Genomic DNA, 24,590 nt, shown 5'->3' on the forward strand with positions numbered 1-24,590 from the left:
AAGTTCAAATATATTTTGTATTCATACAACAACTTAATGTGTTATCACTGTGCTTCATCTAACAGTCAAAACAAATGACCTGGATTGCAGTTGAGATTACATAAAAAGTACATGGTGCGAGTGATTAAGGCCTTTTCTACTCAGATTATTATAGCAATTGTGAAGATCTCCACAGATCTGCGACCTTTGCATGCAATCTTGAACATGCACATTTTCTATGATTACATAAGAAGACATTTATAGTTACTGTAGGCTAACCTCAAAATGTGGCAATATATGTGTTACTCATTTTAAGGTTAAATAAATACTGTTCCATTAGTTAGTAAAAATAGCCTTAACTTAAGGCTATTTACTATATTACAAAAGTGATATTGAGTTGTGTTTGGTTTGTCAACACAGTCCAATATCAACATTTGAAGGAGATGTATTTTTTGTGACACTGATTAAGTCTGGCTGTAATTCCAGTTTGTCAACCGAGAATCAAAGTAAAGAAGGGGACTAAATCAAATCAAATCAAACTTTATGTTAAGCGCATTTAGTCCTATTCTTTAACTTACATTGTTGTGGTTGAGATGGAGACGCGAATCCAACAAAACAATTTTACTTTTTTTCAAATCCAACGTATTTCCCACATCAAAATTGGTTGAGAAATTACATTGGAACAACATTGATTCAACCAGTTTGCGCCTAGTTGTGTTTTCATGAGTTTATGGGGTTTAAGATTCCTGCACTTTGGTACCATTTGAACTGTCTCTCTGTTCTTCAGTGTCCTAAATGCATATCTACAGTATGGATGTATTGTAAGTATGGATGTATTGTAAGTCTTTATGTACAAGCATAATTTATTATGACTCTCTTTAAAGACGTTTTACTCAACTTAATTTACTGCCCAGTAATCACAAATCAATCATACTAAAACCACGAATAATCGCAACAACAACCAAAATTGCCCTTTAGACAAGGAAAGCGGTCTTTCATCTATGTTAGCTATAAACCCCGGAAACCCACTGAAATGATGCCCAGCCTAGCAGACAACAGAAAAAAAACCACTGATGATTGTCCAAAAAACATCCAGAACCTAAAAGCGAGAAAATAAACATTTGAAGCGACATAATTATCTGTGCATTGCAGATGTGGGATAGTTCATGTTAATCCGATTAGCAGAGGCATTAATATTTCCCCCCAGGCAGAGAAGCAGTAGGCCAGTGAAGCTGCACGCAGGCATAGTAACCTTTGTGCTCACTAGGTTTGAGTCAGTCAGAGGACAGAGAAGGACCCCCCTGGAGATGGATGAGTCCCACATCATCAGCAGCAGCTCAGAAGCAGAGCGACAACACTGAGCAGACTGAACTGAATTAAACTGGCTAACAACACACAGAACAAAGTAGACTGACTTGAACCAAAACCTCCACCCCACTAAGTGGGACAACATTAACTACAGTTACTCTTCCTGAAATATACCTGCTTTGATTGAAGCAATGCGAAGTTGGCCACTTCCTTTAGTTGAGAAAGTTCTTTGGGGACCAGTCTTGTAATTACAGAGCTTAAGTTAAACATAGGCCAACATACTGTCTTAGTGTTGATGGGGGGGAAATCTGTTACATATCGGGATATTATTTTTGACGATAAATCGTAATGTATCGTTTTGACAATATGTCAATATTATTTTGGCGCTCGTTGGCTGTGCCTGCACCAAAACTGCATAGCTTATTTTTGCATCTTATTTTAAATAGGGAGCCAATTTGTTTGAGACTCCAGCCCATGGCCGGGAATGAACCCGGGTCTGTAGGTTTCAGCCATTTTATTTCCATGACTGATCAAAACACTTTCTCATGGCTCTCTCTTGTCCCTCTGCAGAAATATGTTTGGAACATCAAATCGCAATAGATTCACAGTATCGTTATACATATACAGTGCCTTGCGAAAGTATTTGGCCCCCTTGAACTTTGCGACCTTTTGCCACATTTCAGGCCTCAAACATAAAGATATAAAACTGTATTTTTTTGTGAAGAATCAACAACAAGTGGGACACAATCATGAAGTGGAACGACATTTATTGGATATTTCAAACTTTTTTAACAAATCAAAAACTGAAAAATTGGGCGTGCAAAATTATTCAGCCCCTTTGCTTTCATTGCAGCAAACTCTCTCCAGAAGTTCAGTGAGGATCTCTGAATGATCCAATGTTGACCTAAATGACTAATGATGATAAATACAATCCACCTGTGTGTAATCAAGTCTCCGTATAAATGCACCTGCACTGTGATAGTCTCAGAGGTCCGTTAAAAGCGCAGAGAGCATCATGAAGAACAAGGAACACACCAGGCAGGTCCGAGATACTGTTGTGAAGAAGTTTAAAGCCGGATTTGGATACAAAAAGATTTCCCAAGCTTTAAACATCCCAAGGAGCACTGTGCAAGCGATAATATTGAAATGGAAGGAGTATCAGACAATTGCAAATCTACCAAAACCTGGCCGTCCCTCTAAACTTTCAGCTCATACAAGGAGAAGACTGATCAGAGATGCAGCCAAGAGGCCCATGATCACTCTGGATGAACTGCAGAGATCTACAGCTGAGGTGGGAGACTCTGTCCATAGCACAACAATTAGTCATTTTTTGCACAAATCTGGCCTTTATGGAAGAGTGGCAAGAAGAAAGCCATTTCTTAAAGATATCCATAAAAAATGTTGTTTAAAGTTTGCCACAAGCCACCTGGGAGACACACCAAACATGTGGAAGAAGGTGCTCTGGTCAGATGAAACCAAAATTGAACTTTTTGGCAACAATGCAAAACGTTATGTTTGGCGTAAAAGCAACACAGCTCATCACCCTGAACACACCATACCCACTGTCAAACATGGTGGTGGCAGCGTCATGGTTTGGGCCTGCTTTTCTTCAGCAGGGACAGGGAAGATGGTTAAAATTGATGGGAAAATGGATGGAGCCAAATACAGGACCATCCTGGAAGAAAACCTGATGGAGTCTGCAAAAGACCTGAGACTGGGATGGAGATTTGTCTTCCAACAAGACAATGATCCAAAACATAAAGCAAAATCTACAATGGAATGGTTCAAAAATAAACATATCCAGGTGTTAGAATGGCCAAGTCAAAGTCCAGAGAATCTGTGGAAAGAACTGAAAACTGCTGTTCACAAATGCTCTCCATCCAACCTCACTGAGCTCGAGCTGTTTTGCAAGGAGGAATGGGAAAAAAATTCAGTCTCTCGATGTGCAAAACTGATAGAGACATAACCCAAGCGAATTACAGCTGTAATCGCAGCAAATTTTGCACGCCTAATTTTTCAGTTTTTGATTTGTTAAAAAAGTTTGAAATATCCAATAAATGTCGTTCCACTTCATGATTGTGTCCCACTTGTTGTTGATTCTTCACAAAAAAATACAGTTTTATATATTTATGTTTGAAGCCTGAAATGTGGCAAAAGGTCGCAAAGTTCAAGGGGGCCGAATACTTTCGCAAGGCACTGTAGAATCTTATTTTTATTATTTCCCCAATATCAATCTTGTCTCATCACTGCAACTCCCCAATGGGCTCAGGGGAGGCAAAGGTGGAGTCATGCATCCTCCAAAACATGAACCACCTAACCGTGCTCCTTAACACCCACCAGCTTAAACCAGAAGCACCAATGGGTTGTAGGAAAGACCGTTCAACTGGCGGAGTCTCTAGGGCGCAATGAGCCAAGTAAAGCCCCCCCGGCCAAAACTTCCCCTAAACCGGATGACACTGGGCCAATTGTGCACCGTCCTATGGGATTCCTGGCCACGGCCGGAGGGGCCGAACCCAGGTCTGTAGTAACTCCTCTAGCACTGCAATGCAATCCCTTAAACCACTGTGCCACTCGTGAGGCCCGAATCGTGAGATCGTAATACATATCATATCGGCACAAGGATTGTGATAAGATCATCTCGCGAGGTCCCTGGAAATTCACAGGCCTATGTGTTAGTGTCTGCTTTTTTTCTATTCCTTCTTAACTATGACGTGACTATGTTACCGTATATTTAAATTGCACTGGTAACTCAATATTTATCCAACAAACAAACCAATGTCACTCCAAATCTAGTCCTGGGAATACACAAAGACCGCAAATAAAATTGTGCCATTTGGTCTCAAGTCCCACTTTACCCAAATGCAAGTGATAGAAGAGAATGAGAGAGAAGAGAGAAGGATCGAGGAGAGAAGGATCGAGGCAGGCACTGAGCAACTTGCTGACGCATGCCCAGGTCCATTGGGAATTAACAAGGCACAAGAGGTCACATGATTTGTAAAATGCACCATGGGAAAACACAGATCATGACACCCTTTTAGATAAACTGCATACATACCCAGTGAATCCGTGATGACGTGATGTGGCTGTATAAGGTTTGCCTCTGCAGGATGCCACAACTGACACTGAACCGACTTTACTCGTACACTGTAATAGTATTGATGATTTGATCAATGATTTACCTTTTTTTTAAAGCAATGTGATGATGACTACTGTGGCCATGTTGACCCAAATGCTTCCCAAGGTTGTGTCAAGTTGGCTGGATATCCTTTGGGTTGTGGACCATTCTTGATACATACGGGAAACTGTTGAGTGTGAAAAACCCAGTAGTGTTGCAGTTCTTGTCACAAACCGGTGCGCCTGGCACTTACTACCATACCCCGTTCAAAGACACTGAAATCTTTTGTCTTACCCATTCACCCTCTGAATGGCACACATACACAATCCGTGTCTCAATTGTCTCAAGGCTTAAAAAATAATTGCTCATAGTTACTCATGCAAGAGAATTTTACAAGGCTCTAATTTCCTATTCCAAAACAATGAGAGGAGATGACTTGGCCGAAACACAAGGTCCAAAATGTCTCCCTCCTGGATTCTCCACTCTACTCTGTAGCTACGTCTCAGATATCCAATATGATATCCTCTACCCCCCATCTCTCTCTTACCATCGCCATGCACTGCTACCTACTTACCTACACACACACACACACACAAAACAAGCATGCACACACACACATACACAAACACACACAATCTCCTATTCAGCAGAGAGCCATTAGGCTAGCAACACACTGTTGAACTGCACTTTCTTCAGACTGCATCAGTTCTGGGAAGAAGGAAAGCCCTGATGCTTTGACAAGTGGGTGTTAATTCCAGTATGCATAAAGAGGAGGACAATTCCTCTCCCTTCCTCTGTTTTAAAACCTTCTATTAATAATCAATGCTGAGTGCTCGGAACCTTGGACTCCGCTCTGGGGGAAGAGGGAGGGGATCGGGTGTTGTTTGTGTGTGGGAGATGTGTATGGGTGGGGGGAGGGGTAGTCTACTTTATACTTTTCTAACAGACATCAATATCCTGGAGAGCATTATCAACACACACTCATCTCTAGAATGTCTACCGTGACTATCAAGGCTCCATTTACAGTATAGGGCGATTCCATGCCAGCGTGGCCCAGTAATATTAAGGGTATCTCAGATTGTTCTGGAAATTCTCAAATAGAATTCTCTCATTATGAAACAGGATGTTTGACATGGTTTTTACGTTTGTGTCAAAATAATTTTTGGGAGAAGACCATGATTAAAGTGGCCATATTAGGCCCTTTTTAGACCTATACATACATGCCTTCTGTAAGACCTGATGATCTGTGAAACGTACATGATACAGACATCTTCGTGTCATTATACTCCCTTTAGGGTGCTCTAACATATGGAGTAGGTCTAGATTCTGAAATGCTATTTTTCACATTAATTTATTCAACAATAAAAATATTAAAATCTCAAAAGTACCCTTTTTCAATACATTTTTTTATTTAACCTTTATTTAACTAGGCAAGTCAGTTAAAAACAAATTATTATTTACAATGACGGTTTAGGAACAGTGGGTTAACTGCCTTGTTCAGGAGCAGAACGACAGACTTTTACCATTGCAGCACAGGGATTCAATCTAGCAACCTTTCGGTTACCGGCCCAACGCTCTAACCACTAGGCTACCTGCCGCCCCTCTAACCACTAGGCTACCTGCCGCCCCTCTAACCACTAGGCTACCTGCCGCCCCTCTAACCACAAGGCCACTAGGCTACCTGCCGCCCCTCTAACCACAAGGCTACCTGCCGCCCCTAACCACTAGGCTACCTGCCGCCCTCTAACCACAAGGCTACCTGCCGCCCCTCTAACCACAAGGCTACCTGCCGCCCCTCTAACCACAAGGCTACCTGCCGCCCCTCTAACCACTAGGCTACCTGCCGCCCCTCTAACCACAAGGCTACCTGCCGCCCCTCTCTAACCACTAGGCTACCACTAGGCTACCCGCCGCCCCCGCCCCTCTAACCACAAGTCTACCCGCCGCCCCTCTAACCACAAGGCTACCCGCCACCCCTCTAACCACAAGGCTACCTGCCACCCCTCTAACCACTAGGCTACCTGCCCCCCCTCTAACCACAAGGCTAACTGCCGCCCCTCTAACCACTAGGCTACCTGCCGCCCCTCTAACCACAAGGCTACCTGCCGCCCCTCTAACCACAAGGCTACCTGCCGCCCCTGGATTTTGTAAATGTTTTTGACGTATTGTTTTAAACAATATAGTCTATATGTGCATCACATTTCCAGTGGGCTCTTTGCTACTTTTCAAGTTCTGATACATGTTATGAGCACCACCAACACAGTGGATGGGAAGATGGTTTTAAAGGAAACTCTCTGCTGGTGATTTTCTGAATGTGTAATCTTAAAGGACGGCTGTGATTGTTACGACAAAATGGTGCAAAAGTAGCAGAGAGCCCGCTCTGGAAATGTGACATGTTTGAATAGTATGTTTTTTCAAACAACATGTCTCAAAATAATCAGAATCAAAAAGTGGTAGTTTTGAGATATTCATATTTATAAGTATAATGACACCAAGTTGTTTTCTGTATCGTATGGTTCACAGATCATAGTGTCTTACTGGAGGCATGTATAGGTTTGTGGTTTGCGATACAAATGTAAAAAGCATATCTAACATCCTTCCCTCCCAATTACATTTCTATGTGAGAATTGCCAGAACAATCGGAGATACCAAAATATTTTCGGGCCTTCCTGGGGTGGAATCTCCCATAAGCTATGATGATGACTACTCATTGACCACCTACATGTATGACAGGATACATAGTTTGTTCTCATAATTACTCTCATAGTATTTTCTTAGAAGTTCTTATACTCCATCCATTGTGATTTCACCATTTATATATTTTTAAGCACTTATCTACCTTAAGTCTGTCCCTAGAGCACTACGTGTTCTTCTTTCTACAGAACACAATAAGAGCACGGGTGGAGTAGAGAACCTGTCAGTAAGTGTTTGAACACAGACACGAGTGGAGACAGGGATGAGTTTGATAATAACACTTTTGTCAATCAACACTGTCTGAAAGAGCCCACAACTTTCACTTAACGTGCTAGACATCGACATACGCTAGCTTCGCCCCATTCAACCACCTCAGTCTGTTGCTCAAACGTTGTTCAACGCCATATAAGCTCGGCAGAGGGAAGTAGAGAGAGGGGCAGCGAGTGAGATGACAGAGTGAGAGGAAGAGAGAGAGAGAAAGAAAAAAAGAAAGAGAAAGAAAGAAAGAAAGAAAGAAAGAAAGAAAGAAAGAAAGAAAGAAAGAAAAGAGAGTTTGATCATATTGCACCATACACGAATCATGCTCTCATTCCAGTGTTAATGACCACCTTTCCTGAATGAACACTCCCATTGTTGCTCATCACTGCATCATAGTACTGGGATCTCAAAACCAGCGTTTGTCAGTTGAAAGCGTAGTTAGAATGCATTCATATCTTTCTATTCCAGCGGGAGTGATTTGGTTTTTGCACCCGTGTACATTAGCTGGGATTCTTTGACTGCTGTGCTTCCTTCACAAAGGCCTGTGGGTCCTGAGAATGTCATTGTGCTGCAGTACAGTAGAGAGCCCTGCTGACGAGCTGACTGTGTCAGATTGTACAACTCGAGGCTTGATACAAATGGATAAACAAACATATTGATGGCAATAAGTCTATAATGCTGACTTTACTGTTGTTGGCCTCCCAAATCCACTCGCTTTTCTCAGCATCCCAGTCACAAAGGTGGGGATGAGCAGACTAAGAAAACTCTATGGAATGAAGCTCATTCAAGCACCCATAACGCTCATCATTGCTAGCTTGTGTCTTAGAAGAGTCTGCCATCATGGGTGTTGTTGCTCAAATCAAATCTAAGTTTATTGGTCACCTACATATTTTAGCAGATGTTTTAGCATGTAACTGGCTCCTAGCAATGCAGCAATGCAGTAAATGTCAAATAATACACAATAATAAAACAATAAAAATGTCTAAACAAATCCAATTTTACAATTTTAGCAAAAGCTCTTACCCAGAGCAACTTACAGGAGCAATTAGGGTTAAGTGCCTTGCTCAAGGGCACACAAACAGATTTTTCACCTAGTTGGCAAGGGGATTCGAACCAGCAACATTTCGGTTACTGGCCCAATGTGCTTAGGCTACCTGCCGTCCCAATTAATCACCAACTAGCGCTGTAACAGTAATCCAAACGCACCAGGGTAGTTCCCGTCACCTCATTTCTCTCAGTAGTCTATTGAGTAGGACTGTTCCATGTTGTTTTTTAACACCAACATGTGAAACCCTGGGTTTGTCCCAAATGACACCATATGTCCTACGAAGTGCACTACTTTTGACCAGGGCCATATTGTACTATATAGGGAATTTGGTGCCCTTTAGGAGTTAGCCGTGCTACAGTGGGAGGTGAGGAGAGAGCTATTGACCACATGAGACACTGAGATAGAGTTCTGAGATCACAACAACATAGCCTTTGACCACCAGAGAATGGGCCGCTAATAGTTTATCGAATCCCATTGTGACAAAAGGGGGGGGGGGGTTGGCAGAGGGACACTATTTGGCATGACAGGCCTTTATGTAATTGACTTATAGTCTGTAGACTATAAACATGTAAATGAGATGGAGAGGTGGTATTGATAGATGCTTGGAGGGGGGGTGAGTACCTGAGGGATCGATCCCCCACATGGACCCCTTCCTTCCTGTCAAGGTCAGGACGTGTGGCCCCGGGTATTGATCTCCCGTCAGCTATTTGATTCCACTGTTATTTAGTTAGATAAAACAACTGAACTGACAGTGTGTGTATGTGTGTGTGTGTGTGTGTGTGTGTGTGTGTGTGTGTGTGTGTGTGTGTGTGTGTGTGTGTGTGTGTGTGTGTGTGTGTGTGTGTGTGTGTGTGTGTGTGTGTGTGTGCGCGCGTGTGTGCGTGCGTGTGTGTTGGGGGGGTTGTGTGTGTTTGTGTTTTTTTATGTGTTCCCACAAGAGATTGCAGGTGTGATTACTGACTGCGACCATCACTTAAATCATTCATCTACTGTATGTAATGTCAATACATTTCCAATGAAGTTCCGCTTCATCGGTGAACCATTCCAAAAAGCTAATATTTTCATTCAATCTCAACCACTGGTAACTAACCATTGAACCCCTGAAGGATTTCCTGTGTCACAAAGGTCAAATGCCAATAATCTCATCACCATAATACTAACAGGATTAAAACCTTATCAGGTGCTTATCTGAGACCCCTTAGAATGCTTGCATCCCACACACACTTATATAGTAGGTACAGTGCCTTTGGAAAGTATTCAGACCCATTGACTTTTTCCACATTCTGTTACGCTACAGTCGTATTATAAAATTAAATTAAATAAATTAAATAAATAAAAAATCCTCAGTAATCTACACACATTTTTTTTTTTTTTTAATTGAGAAATTGAGCTCAGGTGAATCCTGCTTCCATTGATCATCCTTGAGATGTTTCTACAGCTTGATTGGTGTGCACCTGTGGTAAATTAATTTGATTGGACATGATTTGGAAAGACCTGTCTATATTAGGTCCCACAGTTGACAAAAAAACGTTTTTGCTTTGTCATTATGGGGTATTATGTGTAGAGTGATGAGGAAAATGTTTTATTTAATACATTTTAGAATAAGGCTGTAATGTAACAAATTGTGGAAAAAGTCAAAGGGTCTGAATACTTTCGAATGCACTGTATGTGACTGTATACAAGGTTTGAAATTATTATGCTTCAGTCAAATATTATATCTGTTTGGGCAGTCTACAAATTATGTGTAATTATGTTCCAGCCCCCTGACCATCCGTTCAAGAAACACTTGTCCCTTTAACCTCTTATTCACCTTTCCCACATACACTAGTAACCCTATAGTAAATTGTCTGGCATAGAAATACAACAAATAGAACTGCCGCCTGTTCTTTATTCTGCATGGTAGCTTGATTTGAATGAATACGATAAAATACAATGCATTCCATAAAGGATACTGGGAAATACACAGAAGTCCAGCTCTGGAGTTGTGACCTGAGCTCAAAAACAATCTTTTGGTATTTTTTTAAAATTAGTCCTCTGTTGAAACAAACAGTCTCAAAGTGTTTTCCTTATTCTTTCCTCCTACAGAGTAGTATCCTAACTTTCAGTTGAAAGGGAGCATGTCTGTAGGGAGCCAGGCAGTGCTTGAAATCAAATCTACTCCCCAAAAAATGAAATTTCATAAGCTTCAAATCGCACCTTGGTTCAGCTGCTTTGACTGCCTGTCTCCCCTGCAAGCTTATGACATTTCACGAGTGTGAGTTTTGGTTGAGAAGATTGAATTCAGCCAAGGCAGTGCGTGATGGTGTGTGGTGCCAATAAACAGGCATAGCTAAGGGTCTGAGTGACTGGGTTTACTCAGGTTCACATGGGCGGAAAGGGGAAAAATCCTCCAGATGGAAGTAATATTGGGGGCTACAATTTGTCTCCACTCGAACATTTTTGCATTTGTTGCATTCAAAACCATATCATTTTTATTGAGCTCAGGTTATCAGTGTCAGAGTAGCATAGCATTTTCGGTCATTTTTGCCTTATTAAAACAAATTTTGGTAATTTATCAAGTCATGTAATATGACATAGAATTGCAAGAAATGCATTTATAAAAATAATATTTTCCTTCCAAAAAAATAACAATCCTGAACATGTACAAATCCTAGAAACGCCTCTAGTTGCCAGAATGTTGCTAGAACATTGCCAGAACCATGCTTCAACCAGCAGACATTAACTAGTTAATGCAAGACGGTTCACTATGTGGGGCATTCCAATCTTCTCATACAACGATAACTGTCAACATGTGTTGGGCCTGAGGCAAAAAAAAAAGAACAAATCCCTATGAGCTATTTAACATGTCTGTCTGTTTCCATCTGAGAAGGAGATAATGTGAGACTGAAGCCTCAGGAAAGTATCATGTCATTACACCCCTTCTCCTGCTTTGACATGCCCACTGCCATTCCATCCATCCATCTCTCTCAATCCTCTCTGTTCTGGTCATCATCTCGTTCCCCTCCTCTGTCTCATCATCCCGTTCCTCTCCTCTGTCTATTCCACTCTAATCGAGTAAATTCCTTAAAGGGAGAGAGGGGTGGGAGGTGGGGTTGGTATGGGATAGGGGCAATGAATCTGTTTTGATATGAAAGCTGACAGCTACTCCCCAATGATATGATATGAGAGGGCCCAGTGGCTATGGGCGAGGTAATGGTTTCTCCCCCTCGTCCCCCTGAGGTTGGCCTTGTGTAAATTACATCCAACTTGGCCTCCCACAATACCTTCTCCTTTTCACCACTATTTCCTGTGAGATATTCCCTCTCAATGAGACATGGGACATATTGGACTGTTTGTGTGAGTATGTGCCGCAATTTACAGTGTGCATACAGGATGTTAATCTGGACATTTTAATATGTGTCACCAACACAGAGGTCCCCAAGTTACTCAGAACTCAGCTGTACACACTTCACATGTTGTCACATTACTGTCCGCGTGGTGAAAACTCAACTCAACACTCCACAATAGGAAATCAGCAGATGCATTTGAACAACCGCCCTGTATGGCCTCACTGAATATGAAAACCACGCTCAGGAAGAAGAGGAACGAATAGCGAGGGTTGAAAGATGGCGACTAAAGATAGTGCCGGATAACAAGGCTGACGTTTTACGTATTCCTAACCAATTGTGTTTTTTTTGTTCGTTTCTTTGCGCTGTTTGCAACTTATTTTGTAACTTATTTTGTACATAATGTTGCTGCTACCGTCTCTTATGTCCGAAACTGAACTGAACTGCGATTACTCACCACGGACTGGCAGAATCCGTTAACGAGTTCGACATGAATGATATACTGCAGGCCCAGATACCCATCATTTGCATGAAGAGAAGGTGGAGAAAAATGTGCTGGAGGGCGGACTGCCTTCTGAGAATTCATAGATGATCGAATAAACCCCCACTTCCTTCCATTCTGCAAGCAAACGTGCAATCTTTGGATAAAATCGATGACCTACGTGGAAGATTAAACTACCAACGGGACATTCAAAACTGTAATATCTTATGGTTCATGAACGACCACGGCTGATCGACGACATTATCAACATACAGCTGACTGGTTATAAGCTGTATCGGCAGGATAGAACAGCAGTGTCTGGTAACACAAGAAGTGGCGGACTATGTATTTTTGTAAATAACAACTGGTGCATGATATCTAAGGAAGTCTCAAGGTTTTGCACGCCCGAGGTAGAGTATCTCATGATAAGCTATAGACCCCACTATCTACCTTGAGAATTTTTCTGTATTTTTAGTAGCTGACTACATACCACCACAGACTGATGCTGGACTGAGACCGCATTGAATGAGCTGTATTCCGCCATAAGCAAACAAGAAAATGCTCACCCAGAGGCGGCGCTCCTAGTAGCCAGGGACTTTGATGCAGGGAAAATTATATCCGTTTTACCAAATTTCTATCAGCATGTTAAATGTGCAACCAGAGGAAAAAACACTGGACCACCTTTACTCCACACACAGATACAAATACAAAGCTCTCCCTCACCCTCCATTTGGCAAATCTGACCATAAATCTATCCTCCTAATTCCTGCTTACAAGCAAAAATAAAAGCAGGAAGCTCCAGTGACGTGATCAATAGAAAGTGGTCAGATGAAGCAGATGCTAAGCTACAGGACTGTTTTGCTAGCACAGACTGGAATACGTTCCAGGATTTCTCCGATGGCATTGAGGACTACACCACATCAGTCATTAGCTTCATCAATAAGTGCATCGATGACATCGTCCCCACAGTGACCGTATGTACATACCACAACCAGAAGCCATGGATTACAGGCAACATCCATACTGAGCTAGAGTTGCCTCTTTCAAGGAGCGGGAATCTAACCCGAAGGAATCCCGTTATGCCCTCCGACGAACCACCAAACTGGTAAACGTCAATACAGGACTAAGATCGTATCGTACTACGGCACTAACACTCGTCGGATGTGGCAGGGCTTGCAAACCATTACAGACTACAAAGGGAAGCACAGAACTGCCCAGTGAAACGAGCCGACCAGACAAGCTACACTACTTCTATGCTTGCTTCGAGGCAAAAAAACACTAAAACATGCATGAGAGCACCAGCTGTTCCGGAATACTGTGTGATCACGCTCTCCGCAGCCGATGTGAGTAAGACCTTTAAACAGGTCAACATTCACAAGGCTGCAGGACCAGACGGATTACCAGGACGTGTACTGCAAGCATGTGCTGACCAACTTTCAAGTGTCTTCACTGACATTTTCAACCTCTCCCTGTCCGAGTCTGTAATACCAACATGTTTTAAGCAGAGCACCATAGTCCCTGTGCCCAAGAACACTAAGGTAACCTGCCTAAATGACTACCAACCCATAGCACTCACGTCTGTAGCAATGAAGTGCTTTGAAAGGCTGGTTATGGCTCACATCAACACCATTATCCCACAAAACATAGACCCACTCCAATTTGCATACCGCCCCAACAGATCCACAACTCCAACATCATCATTAAGTTTGCCGATGACACAATGATGGTAGTTCTGATCACAGACAACGACGAGACAGCCTATAGGGAGGAGGTCAGAGACCTGGCCGTGTGGTGCCAGGACAACAACTTCTTCTTCAATATGATCAAGACAAAGGAGATGATTGTGGACTACAGGAAAAAGAGGACAGAGCACGCCCCCATTTTCATCAACGGGGCTGTGGTGGAGCAGGTTGAGAGCTTCAAGTTCCTTGGTATCCACATCACCAACAAACTAACATGGTCCAAGCACATCAAGACAGTCGGGAAGAGGGCACGACAAAACCTATTCCCCCTCAGGAGACTGAAAAGATTTGGCATGGGTCCTCATATCCTCAAAAGGTTCTATAGCTGCACCATCGAGAGCATCCTGACTGGTTGCATCACTGCCTGGTATGGCAACTGCTCGGCCTCTGACCGCAAAGCACTACAGAGGGTAGTGTGTACTGCCCAGTACATCACTGGGGCCAATTTTCCTGCCATCCAGGACCTCTATACCAGGTGGTGTCAGAGGAAGGCCAACCACCCTAGTCGTAGACGTACGGCAAGCGGTACCAGAGCTCCAAGTCTAGGTCCAAGAGGCTTCTAAACAGGTTCTACCCCCAAGCCGCTAGTCTACTGAACATCTAATCAAATGGCCACCCAGACTATTTGCATTGTCCCACCCCCCACCCTCTTTTACACCGCAGCTATTCTCTGTTCTTATCATCTTTGCATAGTCACTTTAGTAACTCTACCTACATGTACATATTACCTCAACTATCCGGTGCCTCTGCACATTGACTCTGTACCGGTACCCCCCTGTATATAGTCTCACTATTGTTATTTCACTGCTGCTCATGAATTACTTGTTACTTTTATTTCTTATTCTTATCCATATTTTTTTAACTGCATTGTTGGTTAGGGGCTCGTAAGTAAGTATTAAATTGTAAGGTCTACACCTATTGTATTCGACGCATGTACCTAATTGTAACGGTTTTCGTCTGTCGAAGGAGAAGCGGACCAAAATGCAGCGTGGTATCTTTGATACATGTTTAATGACGAAGGAAAAAACGAACAATACAAAAACAAACAGAACGTGAAAACCTATACAGCCTATCTGGTGAACACAAACACAGAGACAGGAACAATCACCCACGAAATACTCAAAGAATACGGCTGCCTAAATATGGTTCCCAATCAGAGACAACGATAAACACCTGCCTCTGATTGAGAACCACTCCAGACAGCCATAGACTTTGCTAGATAACCCCACTAAGCCACACACCCAACACCCCACAAAACCCCAAGACAAAACACACCACAATAAACCCATGTCACACCCTGGCCTGACCAAATAAATGAAGACAAACACAATATATACGACCAGGGTGTGACACTAATACAATTTGATTTGATTTTGATTTGATTTGACTGGTCGACCTAAGTCAATGTACTGTGTTTGTCCAACCCTCTTTCATGCTTTTCCATCTATGTTCAATCTCACTCTCTTAAGTTCCTCTTTCTCTGTAAACACACCAAGCACCACAATAGCACAAGTTTATCAACCCCCTAACGTTCTACTCAGAGAGCATCTGTGGGTTTTAGATGAGCCCTACGCATCAGCACTTTTGCAGGGAAGCAGGGAGGCACACGATCTGACGGTGGGGGTGGGCGGGGGGGGGCCCCTCCAAAACACGCCACTTCACCCTCCACCCACAACAGATCCACTTAAGGCAGATTGAAAGTGTCGGAGCAGCTGGGATAGGAAGCAGGAAGGGGGCATGCGATGCCAGGCGGGCTGTGTTTCATGGCCTGACAGGTCAGGATGCATTATCCCTCAGACATACTGTTTCTCATTAGCCCCCTGATGTGCTGTGACGCTATGTCTGTCTGCCCTGCACTGCATGGGGACTGGGGAAGGCCTGAGATGGAGGAGGAGAGGAGAGACGCAAGCAGACAGGTGGAGGAGGAGGAGAAGGAGGGAGAGGTGGAGTGTGTGTGTGTGTATGAGAGAGAGAGAGAGAGAGAGAGAGAGAGAGAGGGGGGGGGAGAGAGGGAGAGAGAGTATATGCATGCATGAGTGTGTGTACATGTTTGTGGGTGTATGTGTGTGAAGCAACAAGAAGGCGGCAGAGTAAAAGCCCAGAGTCTCTGATGGGGTACCCAGGCGGGGGGAGAGGGAAAGACGGGGGCTCTCAGTGGCAGCCTGCGCTAGCACACACACAGATGGGCTGGGAGAGGGAGCAGCACAAAACACTGTGGGGGAGGAGAAGACAGGAAATGAAAGAAAGAGAGATGGAGCTACCAACAGTGAATAAAAGGAGGAGAGAATTGTGAGTGAGTGAGTGAGTGAGTGAGTGAGTGAGTGAGTGAGTGAGTGAGTGAGTGAGTGAGTGAGTGAGTGAGTGGGTGAGTGAGTGAGTGAGTGAGTGAGTGAGTGAGTGAGTGAGTGAGTGAGTGAGTGAGTGAGTGAGTGAGTGAGTGAGTGAGCGAGGTTGTCCCACGATGGACAGCTCCCACAAATGATTCTATCTGAATATATCCCCCCTTGATTGAGAAACTTGGTGGCATTTTGAAAATGATGAGAAATAGCAATCCAAACTGTCACTTTACTCCAATCTCAGGCTTTCGAGCCACCTGAATAAGAGAAAAATACATAGCCGGAAAGCTAATGCACAGATCACATGGAGAATCACAAGTTATGTGTCTGTTCCCTCCTTTCTCATCCACACACAGCCAAACAGAAATAGCCAGCATTGGCACTCCCGTAATTTCCTTTCTCTCCTTTTTTCCGCTCGCTCCCTGTCTGTCCTCCTGCCTTATTCTGGGCAGGGACTGAAGTTATTGCATGTGACACACTGAGGAGAATGGGGGAAAGGGGGGGAATTGCATTACTCCAAAGAACGGAATGCCAAGAGAGCGCTGGGATGAGATGCATCTCCTTGCTCCTTAATAACACTGGAATTATTTAAAATAGAAGCAGCAGCAGCGGTGGAATATTTCTGAATCTATATTTAGATTGGGAGTGATGCGACTCGCCCTAGCAGGCAGGAAGGAAGGCTCATGTGAGATTCACAAAGGAGACATGCAAAGGGATCAGGCTGGAGATCAATATAGCGTGCTGCGTAGACAATGGACTCGAGCAGAAAGGAACCATTTTCATATAAAGGGACTGAAAGACAGCATATCAAAATGAGACAAGGAGGTCTTGTGGTGACTTGGATTTCAATACATAAAATATGGGTATAAATCATTTCCTCAGCCTTCCAATATGTTCAGTATTCAATTGGGATGGCTCATTTTGATAATGGAAGATGTTTGCCAAAATGGTGTTACATAAGAATTGTGGTCCATTCCACTTCAATGGAAACAAAAGACATGGAGCAATTTTTCAACCACAGTTTTCAATGAATTTGTTGTTGTAATTTCATATTTTAATTTCCATCTGAGAAATGCCCACTTCCTGCTCATAAACCAATCCTCCAACAGGACTGATGTTGTCCATCCAATCACAGACGACCCCAACCCCATCCAACCAACCCCTGCTTTCGCTCCCTATTTCATTGCAATTTCAAAGATGATTACTTTCCTTGTCACTGGCAAATTGCATTGATTAGCGAGCTGCTCTAAATCAGTTCACTTTAATTTACCCTTCGTGGCTATGCTAAGCCCATAGCTCGCTGCGATCACCACTAAATTGCAATCACCCAGAGGCCCGGGGCACCACTGACTAAGACAAAACAATACATCTGCGTAAATCAATGTTATGTGGAGACGCCCTGAGGCTCGGTCATCTGTGGAAATAATCGGACGCTTCAAATAGAAACTCTGGTTATTTGGTTATTTACATCTGCCTCTAAATTGTATTGTTTGCTCTTAATGATACTTAATCTAGTATAGTTGATTGTTTCTATGAGTTTCTACAATTGGAATGGTATAACATCTGTTATGAGTGATGTAACACGTGTCAAATAAGGTTATAGACCGTTAATGTCAACCATCCTTATTGTGAAGAAATGTGTTAGCAAATGTAATGTAATTGAATAGGAGACTTGCTAAGGTCTGAATAGGTGCTGCACACATTTAACATGAGTGGCTGGTCAACAGATGGTATATTTCACAGGTTGCTGGGTTCATTGGGCAGATTAGCAGCATACAGCTAGCAGGAGGTCAGAGGAGAGCCCCAGGATGTTTGTCTCCGCCAAACAAAGAAACACTGTCTAACTCTACTCTGTAGAAACCCTCCAAAACAAGGCACTGTGATTTATGAACGGTTTTCTATGACCTGACCTAGTCAACATTCCATGGCAGCCTTCATGCCATATTAGTCTCGTCATACAAAAAAAAGTTGTTTTTGTGTGTTGTTGAATTAATATATGGTCTGGATCAAAGGTTAAACTGAATGGCAACTTTTTGTCACATACTAACTTTGTCGTAAACTTTGAAATAATAAGGGCAGAGGCCAATCATACTATAGATAGTAAATAACCCCCCTCCTACACACACTCACACACGCGCACGCACACACACACACACACACACACACACACACACACACACACACACACACACACACACACACACACACACACACACACACACACACACACACACACACACACACACACACTCACCGGAAAGTAGAGAAGCAGTGCTCCAGTCAGGATGGCCTCCAATAGAACTACCCCAGAGGCTCTGATACTCTGGAACACAGGAGACAGAAACAACATTTAATAAAGGTTTCATTTGAATCATGCTAAAACTCGACGTATTAGTAAGAGCCAAGACGACCTGAAAGAAGTCTACTTTCATAGCCACTTTATTGAGGACAAATGTTCTCACTATGACTGTGACATGTGGTTGTCTCACCTAGCTACTGTACTTTAAGGTGAATGGGCTTATTTTAAGTCGCTCAATAAGAGTGTCTGCTAAATGACTAAAATGTCAATGTACTAGTGCATTCGTAAACAAACAAAATAAATAACAGCTGTATCCTAAGCCTTATCAAAACTCATCAAATAAATATTTGCCCCACAGAACTAGAACATTCTACGTTTTTCTATGGTTTTCCATTTCATGGATATTTCCAGGCTCCTCTTACAGTACATCAGACATTCAGCCATGCATTCTTTTACAGTAAACGGTGCTTGAGGATGCTTTCAAGGGGCAATGGACAGCTGTGCCATTGGTTTGCAAACATACAGTATAAGTGCCTATACACAGCTTACTGCTCTTGAACCTTGAGCAAATGATAGTGCTGCTACCACACATAGAGTGGCAACAGAAGTAAAGTCCCTTTTGGAGGAGAAATGATGATTACATACAGGGACATTCAATATGACATATCTCCAAATTCTAGAAGTTGTATTCGTGAGAAAAGACATTGTTCGTCTCAGCCCTATTAGAGCAAACTCATCCCAAGGTGTGTGTGATCCAGTAAGGAGATGTTCTCCTGTCAGTGAATCTGTCAACCTACATCCTAATCCAGAGATTTCTCACGCTCAAGACAAAGTCCTAAATGAAGCCAATTAATTGACAGAACCCAACTGAGGGCTTAGGTGTTGTGCTCCACTCCAGAAAGCTAATGCGATTATAGAGCCAAAAGTAACACAGCCGAAAGTTCACCAGGCTATGAATAAGGACTATACGGCTCTACTATATAAAGTAAATGTCATGTTGTAGAAGTAGAACAACGAAGTTGCCTTTAATACTGTCAAATCTAAGTAATGGCCTTGCCATATTTTGCCAGTATCAAATCAAATCAAATCAAATGTTATTCATCACATGCGCCAAATACAACAGGTATTACAGTGAATGCCTACTTACAGTGAAATGCCTACTTACGAGCCCCTGACCGACAACGCAGTTAAAAAAATATATGGATAAGAATAAGAAATAAAAGTAGCAAGTAAAGCAGCAGCAGTAAAACAATAATAGCGAGACTATATACAGGGGGGTACCGGTACAGAGTCAATGTGCGGGGGCGCCGAATAGTTGAGGTAATATATACATGTAGATAGGGGGGGGGGGCAATCCAAATAGTCTGGGAGGCCATTTGATTAGATGTTCAGGAGTCTTATGGCTTGGGAGAAGAAGCTGTTTAGAAGCCTCTTGGACTTGGAGCTCCGGTACTGTTTTCCATGCAGTAGCAGAGAGAACAGTCTATGACTAGGGTGGCTGGAGTCTTTGACAATTTTTAGGGCCTTCCTCTGACACCACCTGGTATATAGATCCTGGATGGCAGGAAGCTTGGCCCCAGTGATGTACTGGGCCATTTGCATTACACTCTGTAGTGCCTTGCAGTCGGAGGCTGAGCAGTTGCCATACCAGGCAGTGATGCAACCAGTCAGGATGCTCTTGATGATGCAGCTGTAGAACCTTTTGAGGATCTGAGGACCCATGCCAAATCTTTTCAGTCTCCTGAGGGGGAATGGGTTTTGTCGTGCCCTCTTCACGACTGTCTTGGTGTGTTTGGACCATGTTAGTTTGTTAGTGACGTGGTGGATCTCTCAACCTGCTCCACCACAGCCCCGTCGATGAGAATGGAGGCATGCTCTGTCCTCTTTTTCCTGTAGTCTAAAACCATCTCCTTTGTCTTGATCATGTTGAGGGAGAGGTTGTTGTCCTGGCACCACACGGCCAGGTCTCTGACCTCCTTCCTATAGGCTGTCTCGTTGTTGTCTGTGATCAGAACTACCATCATTGTGTCATCTGCAAACTTACTGATGATGTTGGAGTCGTGCCTGGCCGTCATAAGTGAACAGGGAGTACAGGAAGGGACTGAGCACACACCCCTGAGGGGCCCCTATGTTGAGGATGAGGTTGTTACCTACCCTTACCACCTGGGGGCGGCCCGTCAGGAAGTCCAGGATCCAGTTGCAGAGGGAGGTGTTTAGTCCCAGGGTCCTTAGCTTATTGATGAGCTTTGAGGGCACTATGATGTTGAATGCTGAGCTGTAGTCAATGAATAGCATTCTCACATAGGTGTTCCTTTTGTCCAGGTGAGAAAGGGCAGTGTGGAGTGCAATAGAGATTGCATCATCTGTGTATCTGTTGTGGCGGTATGCAAATTGGAGTGGGTCTAGGGTCTCTGGGATAGTGGTGTTGTTGTGAGCCATGACCAGCCTTTCGAAGCACTTCATGGCTACTGACGTGTGTGCTACGGGTCGGTAGTTGTATAGGCAGGTTATTTTAGTGTTCTTGGGCACAGGCACTATGGTGGCCTGCTTAAAATATGTTGGTTTATAGACTCGGACAGGGAGAGGTTGAAAATGTCAGTGAAGACACTTGCCAGTGGTCATCGCATGCTCGCAATACACGTCCAGGTAATCCGTCTGGCCCTGCGGGCTTGTGGATGTTGACCTGTTTAAAGGTCTTACTCACATCGGCTGCGGAGAGCATGATCACACAGTCTTCCAGAACAGCTGGTGCTCTCATGCATGTTTCAGTGTTATTTGCCTCGAAGCGATCATATAAGTAGTTTAGCTCGTCTGGTATGCTTGTGTCACTGGGCAGCTCTCGACTCTGCTTCCCTTTGTAGTCTGTAATTGTTTGCAAGCCCTGCCACATCCAACAAGCGTCAGAGCCGGAGTAGTACAATTCGATCTTAGTCCTTTATTGATGCTTTGCATGTTTGATGGTTCGTTGGAGGGCATAGCGGAATTTCTTAAAAGCTTCCAGGTTGGAGTCCCGCTCCTTGAAAGCGGCAGCTCTAGCCTTTAGCTCAGTGCGGATGTTGCCTGCAATCCATGGCTTCTGGTTGTGGTATGTACATACGGTCACTGTGGGGATGACGTCATCGATGCACTTATTGATGAAGCCAATGACTGATGTTGTGTACGCCTTCATGCCATCGGAGGAATATATTCCGGTCTGTGCTAGCAAAACAGTCCTGTAGCTTAGCATCTGCTTCATCTGACCACTTTTTTATTCATCTAGTCACTGGTGCGTCCTGCTTTAATTTTTGCTTGTAAGCAGGAATCAGGAGGATAGGTTTATGGTCAGATTTGCCAAATGGAGGGTGAGGGAGAGCTTTGTATGTGTATCTGTGTGTGGAGTAAAGGTGGTCCAGAGTTTTTTCCCTCTGATTGCACATTTAACTTGATTAGAAATTTTGCAAAACAGATTTAAGTTTCCCTGCATTAAAGTCCCAGGCTACTAGGAGAGCCACCTCTGTGTGAGCATTTTCTTGTTTGCTTATGGCGGAATATAGCTCATTCAAAGCTGTAAAAGCCATAGCTGCTAAAGCCATAGCTTAATGCCAGCCTCTGACTGTGGTGGTATGTAGACAGCTACGAAAAATACAGATGAAAACTCTCTACGTAGGTAGTGTGGTCTACGGTACACACATTCTTGAGGATTCCATATCCATTGCAAGGAGGTTTCTTAAAGTTTTTACTTGTATCAAAGAATATCACTGTACCCAAGATTATTTTATCTCAGAGATGTTATTATTTTACTGTAAGAAGCCTGGGGGATTTGGAGAGTGTGTGGGCATTGGAGAAGCTAGGCAGATCTATTTATAAGCCTATAGCATCGAGGACAGCCATGGAGAGACTGAATCTTGTTAAGAGAAATCAGATCCCTCTACGTACCAACTCAGTGGCCTTGTGGTTAGAGTGTCTGCCCTGAGATTGAACGGTTTGGAGTTCGATCCCTAGTCAAGTCATACCAAAGACTCTAAAAATGGGTCATAATGCCCTGCATGGCACTCAGCATTAAGGAGATGGATCGGCCCAACGAAAGTCTAGCATCCTGTCCAGGGGGTGTACGTGTACAAGCTGCCTCATGCTAAAAAACAATATGTATTAGGCTGACAAGGCTTACTTACCAGTGACAAGGATTACTTACCAGTGAGGCCTAGACTAAACCCTGGTCTTAGACTCAACATAGTTATTATCATCTACCTAAGGTATGCACCTACAGCACTGTTCTCAATTTCATTGTACTAACATTCTCCCTTCATAACATATGCTGAACATCAGGGCCCATATTCTTAATGGGCCCTGAACTCCAAAACATTGTAGCTAAGATCATAGAGTCTAAGAGTGAGACATTTGGTTGGCAAGGGGCGAACGCTGATCTTAGTGCCACGAATGTCTTGGAAAACTCACTCCAGTTCAGTTGAAACTAAAGATACAACTTTTGAACTGGTGCAAATGCCAACTAAATTTGCCAATCGGTATTAAAGCTTAGAGTTGGAACCTTAATTCTGCCATCAATGTGCCAAACTGTACCAGATTGTGTGTGCCCAATGAATCATGTATAATCAGATAGAGTCAATTATTATTTCTGCTGCTCTGAACTGTCAGAAGAGGTATCCCCATGAATAATACACTTGTTGAATGTTCCTGAGCTACCCATGGCCATATGGTCGAAACACATCCAATCTATACAGTAAAATACACAGCAAATATCACTCTGTTCAAAAAGTACAGTACAGTGTGTGCCCCTGTTCTCATTCAGGTTCAAGAACAAAAAAAGGAAAGGATAAGATAGACCCAATCATCCATTAATGAATAAAACAATGTAGGCTAATAGGATAGAATAACATGTATCAAGTCATCCATTAACTAATACATCAACATAGATGATGAATTAGGATGGAAAATAACATGAATAACATATATTAAGTCGTGAACTATATATCAATATATCATAAATCAATGTAATAGATGATGAATAGTGATTATGATCAATGGAGATGGGGATGACGGACGGCTGAATAGTGCCTCACCTTGTTCCTGCGGAAGTGGTAGATGATCACCATGCTGACAAAGTCCACCAGCATACACAGGACCTGAAAGGAGAGCACGGCCATGCGCAGGGCGCTGTCGCTTCGAGCAACACAGGGCGTGTCATCCTTGCAGTAGGCACAGCCCTCCTGACAGGGCAGGCAGTCGCTGGACGACCCCTCGGCCAGGTTAGGACCCCCGTTTGAAGCTTTTCCCTTTCTGCCCCAACCTGTGACAGAAAGATTTCTTAAAGATTTTTTACCTGGGTCATAAAAACAATTTCCAATAAAATGGCACTTCAACACTCAACTAAATTAGGTACTTTGTAGTACTTTATGGTAGCTTTATTTGGTAAATTACTTAGTGCTATTCTTCTGCTCCTTTGTAGCACTTAGAGGGAGCCAGGCTCCTCATGTCAACGTAACCTTTCACCCTGTTCAAGTGGCTCTCCTTTAACGTGTTAAACATAGGCCCTTCTCTCTGATTATGGCTGCTCCTCCTGTGGTTTCCTGTAGGCCTCTACGTGGGTGTTCGAACACCATCTGTGCCAGGCCTCTATATCTCTAATATCTTCTCTGGCTTCGGCATCATCACCATCATCATCATCATTATCATCATATCATCTCACCTCCATTTATTGGAATTTCACAGCTATTTTTTAAGATAAGACCCAGCATGTGCATAAATTGCACCCTATTTGCTACATTGTGCACTACTTTTGACCAGATCCCGGGCCCTGGTCTAAAGTAGTGCACTCTAAAGGCATAGGGTGCCATTGATTAACTTCCACATCTTCGATCATTGATGACATCATTTTCAGTGTGTAAAAAAGGATGTATGTTGTGTACCATTGTATATAACAAGGAAGGGTGGCATACTGTTTGTTGTAATAGAGTGTTTCTGTCAGCAGTACATACACCTACACCTAACATTGCTAAAGCCATAGCTA

The 24,590-nt window shown here is 43.2% G+C and overlaps 1 protein-coding gene across 1 annotated transcript in view; it reads right to left on the bottom strand.

The window, feature by feature from the left end:
• Positions 1-24,590, bottom strand: part of gpr158a (G protein-coupled receptor 158a) — a 103,288-nt gene that overhangs the window by 29,366 nt on the left and 49,332 nt on the right. The window contains exons 4-5 of the mRNA XM_064941653.1: positions 23,644-23,870; positions 18,542-18,610 (exon numbers count right to left, since the gene is read on the bottom strand). Of these exons, the coding sequence (XP_064797725.1) occupies positions 18,542-18,610; positions 23,644-23,870 (296 nt within the window). The remainder of the gene's footprint in view (positions 1-18,541; positions 18,611-23,643; positions 23,871-24,590) is intronic.

This window comes from Oncorhynchus masou, chromosome 28, assembly GCF_036934945.1.
Source record: "Oncorhynchus masou masou isolate Uvic2021 chromosome 28, UVic_Omas_1.1, whole genome shotgun sequence".
Taxonomy (NCBI): domain Eukaryota; kingdom Metazoa; phylum Chordata; class Actinopteri; order Salmoniformes; family Salmonidae; genus Oncorhynchus; species Oncorhynchus masou.